General features: G+C 49.9%; 1 protein-coding gene across 1 annotated transcript in view; it reads right to left on the minus strand.

Annotated features, from left to right (window-relative positions):
• Positions 1-6,721: 6,721 nt before the first annotated feature.
• Positions 6,722-24,396, minus strand: part of rnf8 (ring finger protein 8, E3 ubiquitin protein ligase) — a gene marked incomplete at its 5' end in the record, with an annotated part of 108,012 nt that continues 90,337 nt past the window's right edge. The window contains one exon of the mRNA XM_068027205.1: positions 6,722-6,918. Within this exon, the coding sequence (XP_067883306.1) occupies positions 6,746-6,918 (173 nt within the window). The remainder of the gene's footprint in view (positions 6,919-24,396) is intronic.

A 24,396-nucleotide genomic window follows, 5' to 3' on the forward strand; every position in this document is an offset into this window, starting at 1 on the left:
CATCGTCACAAGGCGAGCCTCCTTAAACAGTGTTCAAATCACACGCAGCTTCCACAGTGCGGACTGCGACCACTCCCTGGTGTGCAGCAAGGTTAGACTCAGACCAAAGAAGTTGCATCATTCCAAGCAGAAGGGCCATCCGCGCTTCAACACGAACAGAATTTCTCACCAACAGCTGTTACAAAAATTTCTAAATTCACTTGTAACAGCCCTTCAAAACACTCCCACAGGGGATGCTGAGACCAAGTGGGCCCACATCAGAGACGCCATCTATGAGTCAGCTTTGACCACCTATGACAAACGTGTGAAGCGGAATGTAGACTGGTTTCAATCTCATAATGAAGAGTTGGAACCTGTCATAGCCGCTAAGCGCATTGCACTGCTGAACTACAAGAAAACCCCCAGCGATTTAACATCCGCAGCACTTAAAGCAGCCAGAAGCACTGCACAAAGAACAGCCAGGCACTGCGCAAACGACTGCTGGCAACACCTATGCAGTCATATTCAGCTGGCCTCAGACACCGGAAACATCAGAGGAATGTATGATGGCATTAAGAGAGCTTTTGGGCCAACCATCAAGAAGATCGCCCCCCTCAAATCTAAATCAGGGGACATAATCACTGACCAACACAAACAAATGGACCGCTGGGTTGAGCACTACCTAGAACTGTACTCCAGGGAGAATGCTGTCACTGAGACTGCCCTCAATGCAGCCCAGCCTCTACCAGTCATGGATGAGCTGGACGTACAGCCAACAAAATCGGAACTCAGTGATTCCATTGATTCTCTAGCCAGCGGAAAAGCCCCTGGGAAGGACAGCATTACCCCTGAAATAATCAAGAGTGCCAAGCCTGCTATACTCTCAGCACTACATGAACTGCTTTGCCTGTGCTGGGACGAGGGAGCAGTACCACAGGACATGCGCGATGCCAATATCATCACCCTCTATAAAAACAAAGGTGACCGCGGTGACTGCAACAACTACCGTGGAATCTCCCTGCTCAGCATAGTGGGGAAAGTCTTTGCTCGAGTCACTCTGAACAGGCTCCAGAAGCTGTCCGAGCGCGTCTACCCTGAGGCACAGTGTGGCTTTCGTGCAGAGAGACCGACCGTTGACATGCTGTTCTCCCTTTGTCAGATACAGGAGAAATGCCGTGAACAACAGATGCCCCTCTACATTGCTTTCATTGATCTCACCAAAGCCTTTGACCTCGTCAGCAGACGTGATCCCTTCAGACTACTAGAAAAGATTGGATGCCCACCAAAGCTACTAAGTATCATCACCTCATTCCATGACAATATGAAAGGCACAATTCAACATGGCGGCTCCTCATCAGAGCCCTTTCCTATCCTGAGTGGCGTGAAACAGGGCTGTGTTCTCACACCCACACTTTTTGGGATTTTCTTTTCCCTGCTGCTTTCACATGCATTCAAGTCCTCTGAAGAAGGAATTTTCCTCCACACAAGATCAGGGGGCAGGTTGTTCAACCTTGCCCGTCTAAGAGCGAAGTCCAAAGTACGGAAAGTCCTCATCAGGGAACTCCTCTTTGCTGACGATGCTGCTTTAACATCTCACACTGAAGAGTGCCTGCACAGTCTCATCGACAGGTTTGCGGCTGCCTACAATGAATTTGGCCTAACCATCAGCCTCAAGAAAACGAACATCATGGGGCAGGACGTCAGAAATGTTCCATCCATCAATATTGGCGACCACGCTCTGGAAGTGGTTCAAGAGTTCACCTACCTCGGCTCAACTATCACCAGTAACCTGTCTCTAGATGCAGAAATCAACAAGCGCATGGGAAAGGCTTCCACTGCTATGTCCAGACTGGCCAAGAGAGTGTGGGAAAATGGCGCACTGACACGGAACACAAAAGTCCGAGTGTATCAGGCCTGTGTCCTCAGTACCTTGCTCTATGGCAGCGAGGCCTGGACGACGTATGCCAGCCAAGAGAGACTTCTCAATTCATTCCATCTTCGCTGCCTCCGGAGAATACTTGGCATCAGGTGGCAGGACTGTATCTCCAACACCGAAGTCCTCGAGGCGGCCAACATCCCCAGTTTATACACACTACTGAGTCAGCGGCGCTTGATATGGCTTGGCCATGTGAGCCGCATGGAAGATGGCAGGATCCCCAAAGACACATTGTACAGTGAGCTCGCCACTGGTATCAGACCCACCGGCCGTCCATGTCTCCGCTATAAAGACGTCTGCAAACGCGACATGAAATCGTGTGACATTGATCACAAGTCGTGGGAGTCAGTTGCCAGCGTTTGCCAGAGCTGGCGGGCAGCCATAAAGATGGGGCTAAAATGTGGCGAGTTGAAGAGACTTAGTAGTTGGCAGGAAAAAAGACAGAGGCGCAAGGGGAGAGCCAACTGTGCAACAGCCCCGAGAAACAAATTTCTCTGCAGCACCTGTGGAAGAGCCTGTCACTCTAGAATTGGCCTTTATAGCCACTCCAGGCGCTGCTCCACACACCACTGACCACCTCCAGGCACTTACCCATTGTCTCTCGAGATAAGGAGGCCCAAAAGAAAAGAAAGACTAGGACACCCAGATCCCTCTGCATCTCAGAGCTCCACAATCTCTCCATTTAGATAATATGCTTCTTCTTTATTCTTCCTGCCAAAGTGGACAATTTCACACTTTCCCACATTATATTCCATTTGCCAGATCTTTGCCCACTCACTTAACCTATCTATATCCCTTGGTAGCCCCCTTATGTCCTCTGCACAAGTTACTTTCCAACCTATCTTTGTGTCATCAGCAAATTTAGCAACCATACCTTCAGTCCCTTCATCTGAGTCATTGATATAAATTGTAAAAAGTTGAGGCCACAGCACAGATCCCTGTGGCACACCACTCATTACATCTTCCCAACCAGAAAATGACCCATTTATGCCTAATCTCTGTTTCCTGTTCGCCAGCCAATCTTCTATCCAGGCCAATATGTTACCCTCTACACCATGAGCTTTCATATTCCACAATAATCTTTAATGTGGCACCTTATCAAATGCCTTCTGGAAATCTAAGTACAGTACATCCACCTTTATCCACAGCATATGTTACTTTTTCAAAGAACTCCAATAAATTGGTTAAACATGACTTCCCTTTCACAAAACTCTGCCTGATTACCTTGAATTTTTCTAAATGCACTGCTATAACATCTTTAATAACAGCTTCTAACATTTTCCCTAAGACAGATGTTAAGCTAACTGGCCTGTAGTTTCCTGCTTTCTGTCTCCCTCCCTTTTTGAATAAAGGATTTACATTGAGGCGGAAATCATCACAACTTTTAATGAGCAGCTGAAGCAGGAAGAGGGAGTGGGATTAGTTTGGGATTGATACGGGATATGGGGAGAGAGTGGGGCAGTGGGATTAGTTTGGGATTGATATGGGGAGAGAGTGGGGCAGTGGGATTAGTTTGGGGATTGATATGGGGAGGGAGCAGGGCGATGGGATTAGTTTGGGATTGATATGGGGAGAGAGTGGGGCAGTGGGATTAGTTTGGGGATTGATACAGGGCGATGGGGAGGGGAGAGAGGTCGTGGGATTAAAACTAGTGGACAGAAAGCTCGGTAGGAATGTATGTTATGAGAAAAGTGCAAGGAGGCTTCAAGTGATTAAAAGATATGACAGTGCATAGACAATGGATAGACTTCAAAGAATTATTATATTCTCCCTAGCAAGATGCAATTAGTGGGGTGCCACAGGGTTCGGTCCTCAGGCCCCAACTATTTACAATCTATATAAATGACTTGGATGCAGGGATAGAAGGTACTGTAGCCAAAATTTGCAGATGACACTAAAATAGGTGGGATAGTAAGTTGCAATAAAGAAATAAGAAATTTACAAATGGATATGGATAGGTTAGGTGAATGGGCCAAAATTTGGCAGATGGAGTTTAACGTGGATAAGTGTGAGGTTATCCATTTTGGTCGGAAGAATAGAAAGGAAAATTATTATCTAAATGGAGAGAAACTTCAGAGTGCTTCGGTGCAAAGGGATCTGGGTGTCCTCGTGCATGAATCACAGAAAACTAGTATGCAGGTACAGCAGGTGATAAGGAAGGCAAATGGAATTTTGACATTTATTGCTAAAGGAATAGAGTATAAAAGTAGGGAAGTGTTGCTGCAACTGTACAAGGCATTAGTGAGACCGCACCTGGAGTATTGCATACAGTTTTGGTCCCCTTACTTGAGGAGGGATGTAGTTGCATTGGAGGCAGTTCAGAGGAGCTTCACTAGATTGATTCCAGAGATGGGAGGTTTGTCTTATGAAGAGAGATTGAGCAGTTTAGGCCTTTACTCTCTAGAGTTTAGAAGAATGAGTGGAGATCTAATTGAGGTATATAAGATGATTAAGGGGATTGACAAAGTAGGCGTCGAGAGGATGTTTCCTCTTGTGGGGAAATCTAGAACGAGAGGTCATAGTTTTAGGATAAGGGGTAGCAGATTTAAAACAGAGATGAGGAGAAATTACTTCTCTCAAAGGGTCGTGAGTCTGTGGAATTCACTACCCCGGAGTGCGGTGGATTCTGGGACATTGGGTAACTTTAAGGAGGAGATAGACAGATTTTTAATTAGTAAAGGGTTGAAGGGTTATGGAGAATGGGAAAGTGGAGTTGAGGCCAAGATGAGATCAGCCATGATCGTATTGAATGGCGGAGCAGGCTCGAGGGGCTGAATTGCCTACTCCTGTTCCTAGTTCTTATGACCTTATGTTCATATTACATAGTTTACAGAAACTATACATTCCTTCAAGGCACAAAAACCACAAAATAAAGACAGTCAACTGTGGATAACAAAGGAAGTTAAGGATTATATAAGATTAAAAGAAAAGGACTATAAAGTTGTCAGAAATAGTAGTAAATCTGAGGATTGGGAGGATTTTAGAATACAACAAAGGAGGACCAAGAAACTGATAAAGAAAGGGAGAACAGAATATGAATGTAAACGAGCAAAAACCATAAAAACGGAATGTAAAAACTTCTACAGGTGTGTAAAAAGGAAATGTTTGGCTGAGAAAAAAGTGGGTCCATTACAGGCAGAGTCAGGAGAATTTATAATGGGGAATAGAGAAATGGCAGAGAAGCTAAATGATTACTTTGTGTCTGTCTTCACTGAGGAAGATACAAGAAATCTCCCAGAATTAGAGATCCAAGGAATTCGGGGAATGAGGAATTGAAGGAAATTAGTATTAGTAAGAAGGTTGTATTGGAGAAATTAATGGGACTGAAGGTTGATAAATCCCCAGGATCTGATATTCCACATCCCAGAGTGTTGAAAGAGGTAGCTATGGAGATAGTGGATGTATTGGTGATCATCTTCCAAAATTCTATAGATTCTGGAACAGTTCCTGCAGATTGGAAAGTAGCAAATGTCATCCCACTATTTAAAAAGGGAGGGAGAGAGAAAACAGGGAATTACAGACCTGTTAGTCTTACATCAGTCATTGGGAAAATACTAGAATTTATTCTGAAGGATGTGATAAATGGACACTTGGATAATAATGATCTGATTGGGAATAGTCAACATGGATTTATGAATGGGAAATCATGTTTGGGGAAAGTTATTTTTTATTCATTCATGGGATATGGGTGTCATTGGCCAGGCCAACATTTATTACCCAACCCAAATTGCCCTTGAGAAGGGGCAGCACAGTGACACAGTGGTTAGCACCGCAGCCTCACAGCTCCAGCGACCCGGGTTCGATTCCGGGTACTGCCTGTGTGGAGTTTGCAAGTTCTCCCTGTGTCTGCGTGGGTTTTCTCCGGGTGCTCCGGTTTCCTCCCACATGCCAAAGACTTGCAGGTTGATAGGTAAATTGGCTATTATAAATTGTCACTAGTATAGATAGGTGGTAGGGAAATATAGGGACAGGTGGGGATGTGGTAGGAATATGGAATTAGTGTAGGATTAGTATAAATGGGTGGTTGATGGTCGGCACAGACTCGGTGGGCCAAAGGGCCTGTTTCAGTGCTGTATCTCTAAACTAAACTAAACTAAAGAGAGACAGTGGAATTAGTTTGGGAATTGATACAGGGCCGATGAGGAGAGAGAGAGACAGTGGGATTAGTTTGGGAATTGATACAGGGCCGATGAGGAGAGAGAGAGACAGTGGGATTAGTTTGGGAATTGATACAGGGCCGATGGGGAGAGAGACAGTGGGATTAGTTTGGGAATTGATACAGGGCTATGAGGAGTCAGTGGGATTAGTTTGGGAATTGATACAGGACTATGGGGAGAGAGTGAGACAGTGGGATTAGATACAGGGCTATAGGGAGTGTGTGTGGCAGTGGGATTAGCCAGATCCTGACAGTCAGCAATACATGAGGCAATACAAGAAACAGCTTTTATTGTCGAGACTTTAGTTAAGCCCAGTTGCTTTGTCTCCAGCCAGGGACCAGCACAATGTAATTCCTGAAATTAGGAAAGTACACTGCTATAATCTCCAAAACATGTTTAACTCTCACTGAACAGAATGTCACTACAGCGAACCCCCCAACCCTTTCATCCTGTCCCCCCTCTCCATGGAACCCCAGCACATTCCCCCCTCCCAAAACACAGGACCCCAGTTCATCCCCCTGCCCCGCAGAACCCCAGCTCATTGCCCCCTCCCCACAGAACCCCAGCTCATTGCCCCCTCCTCGCAGAACCCCAGCTCATTGCACCCTCCCCACAGAACCCCAGTACATCCCCCACCCCCCCATCCCCGTACACAGAGAGCATCAACACCATCTCAGATAATATAATAAATCGGGTTCTCCTCCATCTCGGCCTCTTCGCTCCGCTCCTCCATTTCAGAATTCTCAATGTCCAAACTGCCCACCGTGCTAATGGACTGGATAGATGCCAGATCATCACAGCTACTGCTTTCACTGTCAAACACAGACAGAGTCTCGGTCTTCATTGCTGGGGGGCACGAGAGAAGAGAGTTCTGATGAAAGGTCACAAACCTGAAACATTAACTCCATTTATCTCTCCACAAATGTTGCCGATCACAAGAGTATTTCCAACCGTTTTTTAATTCAGATTTTCAGCATTTAAAGTATTTGGCTTTGGTAAGACAGAGAGACGTCACAATGTGACTGAGAGAGAGAAAGAGAGAGCGAGAGAGAGAGGTCACACTATGACAGACAGAAAGAGACAAGTCACACTGTGACAGAGAGAGAGAGAGGTCACACGATGACAGACAGGGCGGCACAGTGGCGCAGTGGTTAGCACCGCAGCCTCACAGCTCCAGCGACCCGGGTTCGATTCCGGGTACTGCCTGTGTGGAGTTTGCAAGTTCTCCCTGTGTCTGCGTGGGTTTTCTCCGGGTGCTCCGGTTTCCTCCCACAAGCCAAAAGACTTGCAGGTTGGTAGGTAAATTGGCTATTACAAATTGACACTAGTATAGGTAGGTGGTAGGGAAATATAGGGACAGGTGAGGATGTTTGGTAGGAATATGGGATTAGTGTAGGATTAGTATAAATGGGTGGTTGATGGTCGGCACATACTCGGTGGGCCGAAGGGCCTGTTTCAGTGCTGTATCTCTAAACTAAACTAAACAAGAAAGAGACACGTCACACTGTGTGAGAGAGAGAGGGAGAGACATCACACTGTGATTCAGAGAAAGAGAGAAAGAGATGTCACACAGTGACAGAGCGAGACGTCACACTGTGACAGAGAGAGAGACGTCACACTGTGACAGAGAGAGAGACGTCACACTGTGACAGAGAGAGAGACGTCACACTGTGACAGAGAGAGAGACGTCACACAGTGACTGGGAGAGAAGTCACACAGTGACAGAGTGAGAGACGTCACACAGTGACAGAGAGAGACGTCACACTGTGACAGAGAGAGACGTCACACTGTGACAGAGTGAGAGACGTCACACAGTGACTGAGAGACAGACGTCACACAGTGACAGAGTGACGTCACACAGTGACTGAGAGAGAGACGTCACACAGTGACAGAGAGACAGACGTCACACAGTGACTGAGAGAGAGACGTCACACAGTGACAGAGACAGATGTCACACAGTGACAGAGTGAGAGACGTCACACAGTGACTGAGAGAGAGACGTCACACAGTGACAGAGAGACAGATGTCACACAGTGACAGAGAGAGAGACGTCACACAGTGACAGAGTGACGTCACACAGTGACTGAGAGAGAGATGTCACACAGTGACAGAGAGACAGACGTCACACAGTGACAGAGTGAGAGACGTCACACAGTGACTGAGAGAGAGACGTCACACAGTGACAGAGAGACAGACGTCACACAGTGACAGAGAGACAGACGTCACACAGTGACAGAGAGACAGACGTCACACAGTGACAGAGTGAGAGACGTCACACAGTGACTGAGAGAGAGACGTCACACAGTGACAGAGAGACAGATGTCACACAGTGACAGAGAGAGAGACGTCACACAGTGACAGAGAGAGAGACGTCACACAGTGACAGAGAGAGAGACGTCACACAGTGACAGAGACATCATACAGTGACTGAGAGAGACGTCACACAGTGACAGAGAGAGAGACGTCACACAGTGACAGAGAGACAGACGTCACACAGTGACAGAGAGAGAGACGTCACACAGTGACTGAGAGAGAGACGTCACACAGTGACTGAGAGAGAGACGTCACACAGTGACAGAGAGAGAGACGTCACACAGTGACAGAGTGAGAGACGTCACACAGTGACAGAGTGAGAGACGTCACACAGTGACTGAGAGAGAGACATCACACAGTGACAGAGTGACGTCACACAGTGACTGAGAGAGAGACGTCACACAGTGACTGAGAGAGAGACGTCACACAGTGACTGAGAGAGACGTCACACTGTGACAGAGAGAGACGTCACACAGTGACAGAGAGAGAGAGGTCACACAGTGACTGAGAGAGAGAGGTCACACAGTGACTGAGAGAGAGAGACGTCACACAGTGACTGAGAGAGAGAGAGACGTCACACTGTGACAGAGAGAGAGAGACGTCACACTGTGACAGAGAGAGAGAGAGACGTCACGCAGTGACTGAGAGAGAGAGAGACGTCACGCAGTGACTGAGAGAGAGAGAGACGTCACACTGTGACAGAGAGAGACGTCACACTGTGACAGAGAGAGATGTCACACAGTGACTGAGAGAGAGAGAGACGTCACACTGTGACAGAGAGAGAGAGACGTCACACTGTGACAGAGAGAGAGAGAGACGTCACGCAGTGACTGAGAGAGAGAGAGACGTCACACTGTGACAGAGAGAGATGTCACACTGTGACAGAGAGAGAGACTTCACACAGTGACAGAGAGGCGTCACACTGTGACTGAGAGACATCATACAGTGACTGAGAGAGAGAGAGACGTCACACAGTGACTGAGAGAGACGTCACACTGTGACAGAGAGAGAGACTTCACACAGTGACAGAGAGGCGTCACACAGTGACTGAGAGAGAGACGTCATACAGTGACTGAGAGAGAGAGAGACGTCATACAGTGACAGAGAGAGACGTCACACTGTGACAGAGAGAGAGACGTCACACAGTGACTGAGAGAGAGACGTCACAGTGACTGAGAGAGAGACGTCACAGTGACTGAGAGAGAGACGTCACAGTGACTGAGAGAGAGACGTCACAGTGACTGAGAGAGAGACGTCACAGTGACTGAGAGAGAGACGTCACACAGTGACTGAGAGAGAGACGTCACACAGTGACAGAGAGAGACGTCACACAGTGACTGAGAGAGAGACGTCACACAGTGACTGAGAGAGAGACGTCACACAGTGACTGAGAGAGAGACGTCACACAGTGACAGAGAGAGACGTCACACAGTGACTGAGAGAGAGACGTCACACAGTGACTGAGAGAGAGACGTCACACAGTGACTGAGAGAGAGACGTCACACAGTGACTGAGAGAGAGACGTCACACAGTGACTGAGAGAGAGACGTCACACAGTGACAGAGAGACAGACGTCACACAGAGAGAGACAAACGTCACACAGTGACGGAGAGACGTCAGTGTGACAGAGAGACAGACGTCACACAGTGACAGAGTGAGAGACGTCACACAGTGACTGAGAGAGAGACGTCACAGTGACTGAGAGAGAGACGTCACAGTGACTGAGAGAGAGACGTCACACAGTGACTGAGAGAGAGACGTCACACAGTGACAGAGAGAGAGACGTCACACAGTGACAGAGAGAGAGACGTCACACAGTGACTGAGAGAGACGTCACACAGTGACTGAGAGAGAGACGTCACACAGTGACAGAGAGAGAGACGTCACACAGTGACAGAGAGAGAGACGTCACACAGAGAGAGACAGACGTCACACAGAGAGAGACTGACGTCACACAGAGAGAGACTGACGTCACACAGAGAGAGACTGACGTCACACAGTGACAGAGTGACGTCACACAGTGACTGAGAGACAGACGTCACACAGTGACTGAGACGTCACACAGAGAGAGACAGACGTCACACAGAGAGAGACTGACGTCACAGTGACAGAGAGAGACGTCACACAGTGACTGAGAGAGAGACGTCACACAGTGACTGAGAGAGAGACGTCACACAGTGACTGAGAGAGACGTCACACAGTGACTGAGAGAGAGACGTCACACAGTGACAGAGAGAGACGTCACACAGTGACTGAGAGAGAGACGTCACACAGTGACTGAGAGACAGACGTCACACAGTGACAGAGTGACGTCACACAGTGACTGAGAGAGAGACGTCACACAGTGACTGAGAGACAGACGTCACACAGTGACAGAGTGACGTCACACAGTGACTGAGAGTGAGACGTCACACAGTGACTGAGAGAGAGACGTCACACAGTGACAGAGAGACAGACGTCACACAGTGACTGAGAGAGAGACGTCACACAGTGACTGAGAGAGAGACGTCACACAGTGACTGAGAGAGAGACGTCACACAGTGACTGAGAGAGAGACGTCACACAGTGACAGAGTGAGAGACGTCACACAGTGACAGAGTGACGTCACACAGCGACAGAGAGACAGACGTCACACAGCGACAGAGTGAGAGACGTCACACAGTGACTGAGAGAGAGACGTCACACAGTGACTGAGAGAGAGACGTCACACAGTGACTGAGAGAGAGACGTCACACAGTGACAGAGAGAGAGACGTCACACAGTGACAGAGACATCACACAGTGACTGAGAGAGAGACGTCACACAGTGACAGAGTGACGTCACACAGTGACTGAGAGAGAGACGTCACACAGTGACTGAGAGAGAGACGTCACACAGTGACAGAGTGACGTCACACAGTGACTGAGAGAGAGACGTCACACAGTGACAGAGAGACAGATGTCACACAGTGACAGAGTGAGAGACGTCACACAGTGACTGAGAGAGAGACGTCACACAGTGACTGAGAGACAGATGTCACACAGTGACAGAGTGAGAGACGTCACACAGTGACAGAGTGACGTCACACAGCGACAGAGAGACAGATGTCACACAGCGACAGAGTGAGAGACGTCACACAGTGACTGAGAGAGAGACGTCACACAGTGACTGAGAGAGAGACGTCACACAGTGACTGAGAGAGAGACGTCACACAGTGACTGAGAGAGAGACGTCACACAGTGACTGAGAGAGAGACGTCACACAGTGACAGAGACATCACACAGTGACTGAGAGAGAGACGTCACATAGTGACTGAGAGAGAGACGTCACACAGCGACAGAGAGACAGATGTCACACAGCGACAGAGTGAGAGACGTCACACAGTGACTGAGAGACAGACGTCACACAGTGACTGAGTGACGTCACACAGTGACAGAGAGAGAGACATCACACAGTGACTGAGAGAGAGACGTCACACAGTGACAGAGTGACGTCACACAGTGACAGAGAGAGACGTCACACAGTGACTGAGAGAGAGACGTCACACAGTGACAGAGTGACGTCACACAGTGACAGAGAGAGAGACATCACACAGTGACTGAGAGAGAGACGTCACACAGTGACAGAGTGACGTCACACAGTGACTGAGAGAGAGACGTCACACAGTGACTGAGAGAGAGACGTCACACAGTGACTGAGAGAGAGACGTCACACAGTGACAGAGAGACAGATGTCACACAGTGACAGAGTGAGAGACGTCACACAGTGACTGAGAGAGAGACGTCACACAGTGACTGAGAGAGAGACGTCACACAGTGACTGAGAGACAGATGTCACACAGTGACAGAGTGAGAGACGTCACACAGTGACAGAGTGACGTCACACAGCGACAGAGAGACAGATGTCACACAGTGACAGAGTGAGACGTCACACAGTGACTGAGAGAGAGACGTCACACAGTGACTGAGAGACAGATGTCACACAGTGACAGAGTGAGAGACGTCACACAGAGACTGAGAGAGAGACGTCACACAGTGACTGAGAGAGAGACGTCACACAGTGACTGAGAGAGAGACGTCACACAGTGACTGAGAGAGAGACGTCACACAGTGACTGAGAGAGAGACGTCACACAGTGACTGAGAGATGTCACACAGTGACAGAGAGACAGATGTCACACAGTGACAGAGAGAGAGACGTCACACAGTGACAGAGAGAGAGACGTCACAGTGACAGAGACATCATACAGTGACTGAGAGAGAGACGTCACACAGTGACAGAGAGAGACGTCACACAGTGAGAGAGAGAGAGACGTCACACAGTGACAGAGAGAGAGACGTCACACAGTGACAGAGTGACGTCACACAGTGACTGAGAGAGAGACGTCACACAGTGACTGAGAGAGAGACGTCACACAGTGACAGAGTGACGTCACACAGTGACTGAGAGAGAGACGTCACACAGTGACAGAGTGACGTCACACAGCGACAGAGAGACAGATGTCACACAGCGACAGAGTGAGAGACGTCACACAGTGACTGAGAGAGAGACGTCACACAGTGACTGAGAGACAGATGTCACACAGTGACAGAGTGAGAGACGTCACACAGTGACAGAGAGACAGATGTCACACAGTGACAGAGTGAGAGACGTCACACAGTGACTGAGAGAGAGACGTCACACAGTGACTGAGAGACAGATGTCACACAGGGACAGAGTGAGAGACGTCACACAGTGACAGAGTGACGTCACACAGCGACAGAGAGACAGATGTCACACAGCGACAGAGTGAGAGACGTCACACAGTGACTGAGAGAGAGACGTCACACAGTGACTGAGAGAGAGACGTCACACAGTGACTGAGAGAGAGACGTCACACAGTGACAGAGACATCACACAGTGACTGAGAGAGAGACGTCACACAGTGACAGAGAGAGAGACGTCACACAGTGACTGAGAGAGAGACGTCACATAGTGACTGAGAGAGAGACGTCACACAGCGACAGAGAGACAGATGTCACACAGCGACAGAGTGAGAGACGTCACACAGTGACTGAGAGACAGACGTCACACAGTGACTGAGAGACAGACGTCACACAGTGACTGAGTGACGTCACACAGTGACAGAGAGAGAGACATCACACAGTGACTGAGAGAGAGACGTCACACAGTGACAGAGTGACGTCACACAGTGACAGAGAGAGACGTCACACAGTGACTGAGAGAGAGACGTCACACAGTGACAGAGTGACGTCACACAGTGACAGAGAGAGAGACATCACACAGTGACTGAGAGAGAGACGTCACACAGTGACAGAGTGACGTCACACAGTGACTGAGAGAGAGACGTCACACAGTGACTGAGAGAGAGACGTCACACAGTGACAGAGAGAGACGTCACACAGTGACTGAGAGAGAGACGTCACACAGTGACTGAGAGAGAGACGTCACACAGTGACTGAGAGAGACGTCACACAGTGACTGAGAGAGAGACGTCACACAGTGACAGAGAGAGACGTCACACAGTGACTGAGAGAGAGACGTCACACAGTGACTGAGAGACAGACGTCACACAGTGACAGAGTGACGTCACACAGTGACTGAGAGAGAGACGTCACACAGTGACTGAGAGACAGACGTCACACAGTGACAGAGTGACGTCACACAGTGACTGAGAGTGAGACGTCACACAGTGACTGAGAGAGAGACGTCACACAGTGACAGAGAGACAGATGTCACACAGTGACAGAGTGAGAGACGTCACACAGTGACTGAGAGAGAGACGTCACACAGTGACTGAGAGAGAGACGTCACACAGTGACTGAGAGAGAGACGTCACACAGTGACTGAGAGACAGATGTCACACAGTGACAGAGTGAGAGACGTCACACAGTGACAGAGTGACGTCACACAGCGACAGAGAGACAGACGTCACACAGCGACAGAGTGAGAGACGTCATACAGTGACTGAGAGAGAGACGTCACACAGTGACAGAGAGAGAGACGTCACACAGTGACAGAGACATCACACAGTGACTGAGAGAGAGACGTCACACAGTGACAGAGTGACGTCACACAGTGACTGAGAGAGAGACGTCACACAGTGACTGAGAGAGAGACGTCACACAGTGACAGAGTGACGTCACACAGTGACTGAGAGAGAGACGTCACACAGTGACAGAGAGACAGATGTCACACAGTGACAGAGTGAGAGACGTCACACAGTGACTGAGAGAGAGACGTCACACAGTGACTGAGAGACAGATGTCACACAGTGACAGAGTGAGAGACGTCACACAGTGACAGAGTGACGTCACACAGCGACAGAGAGACAGATGTCACACAGCGACAGAGTGAGAGACGTCACACAGTGACTGAGAGAGAGACGTCACACAGTGACTGAGAGAGAGACGTCACACAGTGACTGAGAGAGAGACGTCACACAGTGACTGAGAGACAGATGTCACACAGTGACAGAGACATCACACAGTGACTGAGAGAGAGACGTCACACAGTGACAGAGACATCACACAGTGACTGAGAGAGAGACGTCACATAGTGACTGAGAGAGAGACGTCACACAGCGACAGAGAGACAGATGTCACACAGCGACAGAGTGAGAGACGTCACACAGTGACTGAGAGACAGACGTCACACAGTGACTGAGAGACAGACGTCACACAGTGACTGAGTGACGTCACACAGTGACAGAGAGAGAGACATCACACAGTGACTGAGAGAGAGACGTCACACAGTGACAGAGTGACGTCACACAGTGACAGAGAGAGACGTCACACAGTGACTGAGAGAGAGACGTCACACAGTGACAGAGTGACGTCACACAGTGACAGAGAGAGAGACATCACACAGTGACTGAGAGAGAGACGTCACACAGTGACAGAGTGACGTCACACAGTGACAGAGAGAGACGTCACACAGTGACTGAGAGAGAGACGTCACACAGTGACAGAGTGACGTCACACAGTGACTGAGAGAGAGACGTCACACAGCGACAGAGAGACAGATGTCACACAGCGACAGAGTGAGAGACGTCACACAGTGACTGAGAGACAGACGTCACACAGTGACTGAGAGACAGACGTCACACAGTGACTGAGTGACGTCACACAGTGACAGAGAGAGAGACATCACACAGTGACTGAGAGAGAGACGTCACACAGTGACAGAGTGACGTCACACAGTGACAGAGAGAGACATCACACAGTGACTGAGAGAGAGACGTCACACAGTGACAGAGTGACGTCACACAGTGACTGAGAGAGAGACGTCACACAGTGACTGAGAGAGAGACGTCACACAGTGACAGAGTGACGTCACACAGTGACAGAGAGAGACGTCACACAGTGACTGAGAGACAGACGTCACACAGTGACTGAGAGAGAGACGTCACACAGTGACAGAGAGACAGATGTCACACAGTGACAGAGTGACGTCACACAGTGACTGAGAGAGAGACGTCACACAGCGACAGAGAGACAGATGTCACACAGCGACAGAGTGAGAGACGTCACACAGTGACTGAGAGACAGACGTCACACAGTGACTGAGAGACAGACGTCACACAGTGACTGAGTGACGTCACACAGTGACAGAGAGAGAGACATCACACAGTGACTGAGAGAGAGACGTCACACAGTGACAGAGTGACGTCACACAGTGACAGAGAGAGACATCACACAGTGACTGAGAGAGAGACGTCACACAGTGACAGAGTGACGTCACACAGTGACTGAGAGAGAGACGTCACACAGTGACTGAGAGAGAGACGTCACACAGTGACAGAGTGACGTCACACAGTGACAGAGAGAGACGTCACACAGTGACTGAGAGACAGACGTCACACAGTGACTGAGAGAGAGACGTCACACAGTGACAGAGAGACAGATGTCACACAGTGACAGAGTGAGAGACGTCACACAGTGACTGAGAGAGAGACGTCACACAGTGACTGAGAGAGAGACGTCACACAGTGACTGAGAGAGAGACGTCACACAGTGACTGAGAGACAGAAGTCACACAGTGACAGAGTGAGAGACGTCACACAGTGACAGAGTGACGTCACACAGCGACAGAGAGACGTCACACAGTGACAGAGAGACAGATGTCACACAGTGACAGAGTGAGACGTCACACAGTGACTGAGAGAGAGACGTCACACAGTGACTGAGAGACAGATGTCACACAGTGACAGAGTGAGAGACGTCACACAGTGACTGAGAGAGAGACGTCACACAGTGACTGAGAGAGAGACGTCACACAGTGACTGAGAGAGAGACGTCACACAGTGACTGAGAGAGAGACGTCACACAGTGACTGAGAGAGAGACGTCACACAGTGACTGAGAGATGTCACACAGTGACAGAGAGAGAGACGTCACAGTGACAGAGACATCATACAGTGACTGAGAGAGAGACGTCACACAGTGACTGAGAGAGAGACGTCACACAGTGACAGAGAGAGAGACGTCACACAGTGACAGAGAGAGAGACGTCACACAGTGACAGAGTGACGTCACACAGTGACTGAGAGAGAGACGTCACACAGTGACTGAGAGAGAGACGTCACACAGTGACTGAGAGAGAGACGTCACACAGTGACTGAGAGAGAGACGTCACACAGTGACTGAGAGAGAGACGTCACACAGTGACAGAGAGACAGATGTCACACAGTGACAGAGACGTCACACAGTGACAGAGAGACAGATGTCACACAGTGACAGAGAGACAGATGTCACACAGTGACAGAGACAGATGTCACACAGTGACAGAGACGTCACACAGTGACAGAGACGTCACACAGTGACAGAGAGAGAGACGTCACACAGTGACAGAGAGAGAGACGTCACACAGTGACAGAGAGAGAGACGTCACACAGTGACAGAGAGAGAGACGTCACACAGTGACAGAGAGACGTCACACAGTGACAGAGACGTCACACAGTGACAGAGACGTCACACAGTGACAGAGAGACAGATGTCACACAGTGACAGAGACGTCACACAGTGACAGAGAGAGAGACGTCACACAGTGACAGAGACGTCACACAGTGACAGAGAGAGAGACATCACACAGTGACAGAGACGTCACACAGTGACTGAGAGACAGACGTCACACAGTGACAGAGACGTCACACAGTGACAGAGAGAGAGACGTCACACAGTGACAGAGAGAGAGACGTCACACAGTGACAGAGAGAGAGACGTCACACAGTGACAGAGAGAGAGACGTCACACAGTGACAGAGACGTCACACAGTGACTGAGAGACAGACGTCACACAGTGACAGAGTGAGAGACGTCACACAGTGACTGAGAGAGAGATGTCACACAGTGACAGAGAGACAGACGTCACACAGTGACAGAGAGACAGACGTCACACAGTGACAGAGTGAGAGACGTCACACAGTGACTGAGAGAGACGTCACACAGTGACAGAGAGACAGATGTCACACAGTGACAGAGAGAGAGACGTCACACAGTGACAGAGAGAGAGACGTCACACAGTGACAGAGACATCATACAGTGACTGAGAGAGAGACGTCACACAGTGACAGAAAGTGAGACGTCACACAGTGACAGAGAGACAGACGTCACACAGTGACAGAGAGAGAGACGTCACACAGTGACTGAGAGAGAGACGTCACACAGTGACAGAGAGAGAGACGTCACACAGTGACAGAGTGAGAGACGTCACACAGTGACAGAGTGAGAGACGTCACACAGTGACTGAGAGAGAGACGTCACACAGTGACAGAGTGACGTCACACAGTGACTGAGAGAGAGACGTCACACAGTGACTGAGAGAGAGACGTCACACAGTGACTGAGAGAGAGACGTCACACAGTGACTGAGAGAGACGTCACACTGTGACAGAGAGAGACGTCACACAGTGACAGAGAGAGAGAGGTCACACAGTGACTGAGAGAGAGAGGTCACACAGTGACTGAGAGAGAGAGACGTCACACAGTGACTGAGAGAGAGAGAGAGACGTCACACAGTGACTGAGAGAGAGAGAGACGTCACACTGTGACAGAGAGAGAGAGACGTCACACTGTGACAGAGAGAGAGAGACGTCACACTGTGACAGAGAGAGAGAGAGACGTCACGCAGTGACTGAGAGAGAGAGAGACGTCACGCAGTGACTGAGAGAGAGAGAGACGTCACACTGTGACAGAGAGAGACGTCACACTGTGACAGAGAGAGAGGTCACACAGTGACTGAGAGAGAGAGAGACGTCACACTGTGACAGAGAGAGAGAGACGTCACACTGTGACAGAGAGAGAGAGAGACGTCACGCAGTGACTGAGAGAGAGAGAGACGTCACACTGTGACAGAGAGAGATGTCACACTGTGACAGAGAGAGAGACGTCACACTGTGACAGAGAGAGAGACTTCACACAGTGACAGAGAGGCGTCACACTGTGACTGAGAGACATCATACAGTGACTGAGAGAGAGAGAGACGTCACACAGTGACTGAGAGAGACGTCACACTGTGACAGAGAGAGAGACTTCACACAGTGACAGAGAGACGTCACCCAGTGACTGAGAGAGAGACGTCACAGTGACTGAGAGAGAGACGTCACAGTGACTGAGAGAGAGACGTCACAGTGACTGAGAGAGAGACGTCACAGTGACTGAGAGAGAGACGTCACAGTGACTGAGAGAGAGACGTCACAGTGACTGAGAGAGAGACGTCACACAGTGACTGAGACAGACGTCACACAGTGACTGAGAGAGAGACGTCACACAGTGACTGAGAGAGAGACGTCACACAGTGACTGAGAGAGAGACGTCACACAGTGACAGAGAGAGACGTCACACAGTGACTGAGAGAGAGACGTCACACAGTGACTGAGAGAGAGACGTCACACAGTGACTGAGAGAGAGACGTCACACAGTGACTGAGAGAGAGACGTCACACAGTGACAGAGAGACAGACGTCACACAGAGAGAGACAAACGTCACACAGTGACGGAGAGACGTCAGTGTGACAGAGAGACAGACGTCACACAGTGACAGAGTGAGAGACGTCACACAGTGACTGAGAGAGAGACGTCAGTGTGACAGAGAGACAGATGTCACACAGTGACAGAGTGAGAGACGTCACACAGTGACTGAGAGAGAGACGTCACACAGTGACTGAGAGAGAGACGTCACACAGTGACAGAGAGACAGACGTCACACAGAGAGAGACAAACGTCACACAGTGACGGAGAGACGTCAGTGTGACAGAGAGACAGACGTCACACAGTGACAGAGTGAGAGACGTCACACAGTGACTGAGAGAGAGACGTCACAGTGACTGAGAGAGAGACGTCACAGTGACTGAGAGAGAGACGTCACACAGTGACTGAGAGAGAGACGTCACACAGTGACAGAGAGAGAGACGTCACACAGTGACAGAGAGAGAGACGTCACACAGTGACTGAGAGAGAGACGTCACACAGTGACTGAGAGAGAGACGTCACACAGTGACAGAGAGAGAGACGTCACACAGTGACAGAGAGAGAGACGTCACACAGAGAGAGACAGACGTCACACAGAGAGAGACTGACGTCACACAGAGAGAGACTGACGTCACACAGTGACAGAGTGACGTCACACAGTGACTGAGAGACAGACGTCACACAGTGACTGAGACGTCACACAGAGAGAGACAGACGTCACACAGAGAGAGACTGACGTCACAGTGACAGAGAGACAGACGTCACACAGTGACAGAGAGACGTCACACAGTGACTGAGAGAGAGACGTCACACAGTGACTGAGACCACACACAGAGAGAGACAGACGTCACACAGAGAGAGACTGACGTCACACAGTGACAGAGTGACGTCACACAGTGACTGAGAGACAGACGTCACACAGTGACTGAGACGTCACACAGAGAGAGACAGACGTCACACAGAGAGAGACTGACGTCACAGTGACAGAGAGACAGACGTCACACAGTGACAGAGAGACGTCACACAGTGACAGAGAGAGAGACATCACACAGTGACTGAGAGAGAGACGTCACACAGTGACAGAGTGACGTCACACAGTGACAGAGAGAGATGTCACACAGTGACTGAGAGAGAGACGTCACACAGTGACAGAGTGACGTCACACAGTGACAGAGAGAGAGACATCACACAGTGACTGAGAGAGAGACGTCACACAGTGACTGAGAGAGAGACGTCACACAGTGACAGAGTGACGTCACACAGTGACAGAGAGAGAGACGTCACACAGTGACTGAGAGAGAGACGTCACACAGTGACAGAGTGACGTCACACAGTGACTGAGAGAGAGACGTCACACAGTGACAGAGAGACAGATGTCACACAGTGACAGAGTGAGAGACGTCACTCAGTGACTGAGAGAGAGACGTCACACAGTGACTGAGAGACAGATGTCACACAGTGACAGAGTGAGAGACGTCACACAGTGACAGAGTGACGTCACACAGCGACAGAGAGACAGATGTCACACAGCGACAGAGTGAGAGACGTCACACAGTGACTGAGAGAGAGACGTCACACAGTGACTGAGAGAGAGACGTCACACAGTGACTGAGAGAGAGACGTCACAGTGACTGAGAGAGAGACGTCACACAGTGACTGAGAGAGAGACGTCACACAGTGACAGAGACATCACACAGTGACTGAGAGAGAGACGTCACATAGTGACTGAGAGAGAGACGTCACACAGCGACAGAGAGACAGATGTCACACAGCGACAGAGAGAGAGACGTCACACAGTGACTGAGAGACAGATGTCACACAGTGACAGAGTGAGAGACGTCACACAGTGACAGAGTGACGTCACACAGTGACAGAGAGAGAGACATCACACAGTGACTGAGAGAGAGACGTCACACAGTGACAGAGTGACGTCACACAGTGACTGAGAGAGAGACGTCACACAGCGACAGAGAGACAGATGTCACACAGCGACAGAGTGAGAGACGTCACACAGTGACTGAGAGACAGACGTCACACAGTGACTGAGTGACGTCACACAGTGACAGAGAGAGAGACGTCACACAGTGACAGAGTGACGTCACACAGTGACAGAGAGAGACGTCACACAGTGACTGAGAGAGAGACGTCACACAGTGACAGAGTGACGTCACACAGTGACAGAGAGAGAGACATCACACAGTGACAGAGAGAGAGACATCACACAGTGACTGAGAGAGAGACGTCACACAGTGACAGAGTGACGTCACACAGTGACTGAGAGAGAGACGTCACACAGTGACTGAGAGAGAGACGTCACACAGTGACTGAGAGAGAGACGTCACACAGTGACTGAGAGAGAGACGTCACACAGTGACAGAGTGACGTCACACAGTGACAGAGTGACGTCACACAGTGACTGAGAGAGAGACGTCACACAGTGACAGAGAGACAGATGTCACACAGTGACAGAGTGAGAGACGTCACACAGTGACTGAGAGAGAGACGTCACACAGTGACTGAGAGAGAGACGTCACACAGTGACTGAGAGACAGATGTCACACAGTGACAGAGTGAGAGACGTCACACAGTGACAGAGTGACGTCACACAGCGACAGAGAGACAGACGTCACACAGCGACAGAGAGACAGACGTCACACAGCGACAGAGTGAGAGACGTCACACAGTGACTGAGAGAGAGACGTCACACAGTGACTGAGAGAGAGACGTCACACAGTGACTGAGAGAGAGACGTCACACAGTGACTGAGAGAGAGACGTCACACAGTGACAGAGTGACGTCACACAGTGACAGAGAGAGACGTCACACAGTGACTGAGAGAGAGACGTCACACAGTGACAGAGTGACGTCACACAGTGACAGAGAGAGAGACATCACACAGTGACTGAGAGAGAGACGTCACACAGTGACAGAGTGACGTCACACAGTGACTGAGAGAGAGACGTCACACAGTGACTGAGAGAGAGACGTCACACAGTGACAGAGTGACGTCACACAGTGACTGAGAGAGAGACGTCACACAGTGACTGAGAGAGAGACGTCACACAGTGACTGAGAGAGAGACGTCACACAGTGACTGAGAGAGAGACGTCACACAGTGACTGAGAGACAGATGTCACACAGTGACAGAGTGAGAGACGTCACACAGTGACAGAGTGACGTCACACAGCGACAGAGAGACAGACGTCACACAGCGACAGAGTGAGAGACGTCACACAGTGACTGTGAGAGAGACGTCACACAGTGACTGAGAGAGAGACGTCACACAGTGACAGAGAGAGAGACGTCACACAGTGACAGAGTGACGTCACACAGTGACTGAGAGACAGATGTCACACAGCGACAGAGTGAGAGACGTCACACAGTGACTGAGAGAGAGACGTCACACTGTGACAGAGTGACGTCACACAGTGACTGAGAGAGAGACGTCACACAGTGACTGAGAGAGAGACGTCACACAGTGACAGAGACATCACACAGTGACTGAGAGAGAGACGTCACACAGTGACTGAGAGAGAGACGTCACACAGCGACAGAGAGACAGATGTCACACAGCGACAGAGTGAGAGACGTCACACAGTGACTGAGAGACAGACGTCACACAGTGACTGAGAGACGTCACACAGTGACAGAGAGACAGATGTCACACAGTGACAGAGTGAGACATCACACAGTGACTGAGAGAGAGACGTCACACAGTGACTGAGAGAGAGACGTCACACAGTGACTGAGAGATGTCACACAGTGACAGAGAGACAGATGTCACACAGTGACAGAGAGAGAGACGTCACAGTGACAGAGAGAGAGACGTCACACAGTGACTGAGAGAGAGACGTCACACAGTGACAGAGAGAGAGACGTCACACAGTGACAGAGAGAGAGACGTCACACTGTGACAGAGTGACGTCACACAGTGACTGAGAGAGAGACGTCACACAGTGACTGAGAGAGAGACGTCACACAGTGACTGAGAGAGAGACGTCACACAGTGACAGAGAGAGAGACGTCACACAGTGACAGAGAGAGAGACGTCACACTGTGACAGAGTGACGTCACACAGTGACTGAGAGAGAGACGTCACACAGTGACAGAGTGAGAGACGTCACACAGTGACAGAGAGAGAGACATCACACAGTGACTGAGAGAGAGACGTCACACAGTGACAGAGTGACGTCACACAGTGACTGAGAGAGAGACGTCACACAGTGACTGAGAGAGAGACGTCACACAGTGACTGAGAGAGAGACGTCACACAGTGACTGAGAGAGAGACGTCACACAGTGACAGAGTGACGTCACACAGTGACTGAGAGAGAGACGTCACACAGTGACAGAGAGACAGATGTCACACAGTGACAGAGTGAGAGACGTCACACAGTGACTGAGAGAGAGACGTCACACAGTGACTGAGAGAGAGACGTCACACAGTGACTGAGAGACAGATGTCACACAGTGACAGAGTGAGAGACGTCACACAGTGACAGAGTGACGTCACACAGCGACAGAGAGACAGACGACACAGCGACAGAGAGACAGACGTCACACAGCGACAGAGTGAGAGACGTCACACAGTGACTGAGAGAGAGACGTCACACAGTGACTGAGAGAGAGACGTCACACAGTGACTGAGAGAGAGACGTCACACAGTGACTGAGAGAGAGACGTCACACAGTGACAGAGTGACGTCACACAGTGACAGAGAGAGACGTCACACAGTGACTGAGAGAGAGACGTCACACAGTGACAGAGTGACGTCACACAGTGACAGAGAGAGAGACATCACACAGTGACTGAGAGAGAGACGTCACACAGTGACTGAGAGAGAGACGTCACACAGTGACAGAGTGACGTCACACAGTGACTGAGAGAGAGACGTCACACAGTGACTGAGAGAGAGACGTCACACAGTGACAGAGTGACGTCACACAGTGACTGAGAGAGAGACGTCACACAGTGACTGAGAGAGAGACGTCACACAGTGACTGAGAGAGAGACGTCACACAGTGACAGAGTGAGAGACGTCACACAGTGACAGAGTGACGTCACACAG

This window comes from Heterodontus francisci, unplaced genomic scaffold (genome assembly GCF_036365525.1).
Source record: "Heterodontus francisci isolate sHetFra1 unplaced genomic scaffold, sHetFra1.hap1 HAP1_SCAFFOLD_926, whole genome shotgun sequence".
Classification (NCBI taxonomy): domain Eukaryota; kingdom Metazoa; phylum Chordata; class Chondrichthyes; order Heterodontiformes; family Heterodontidae; genus Heterodontus; species Heterodontus francisci.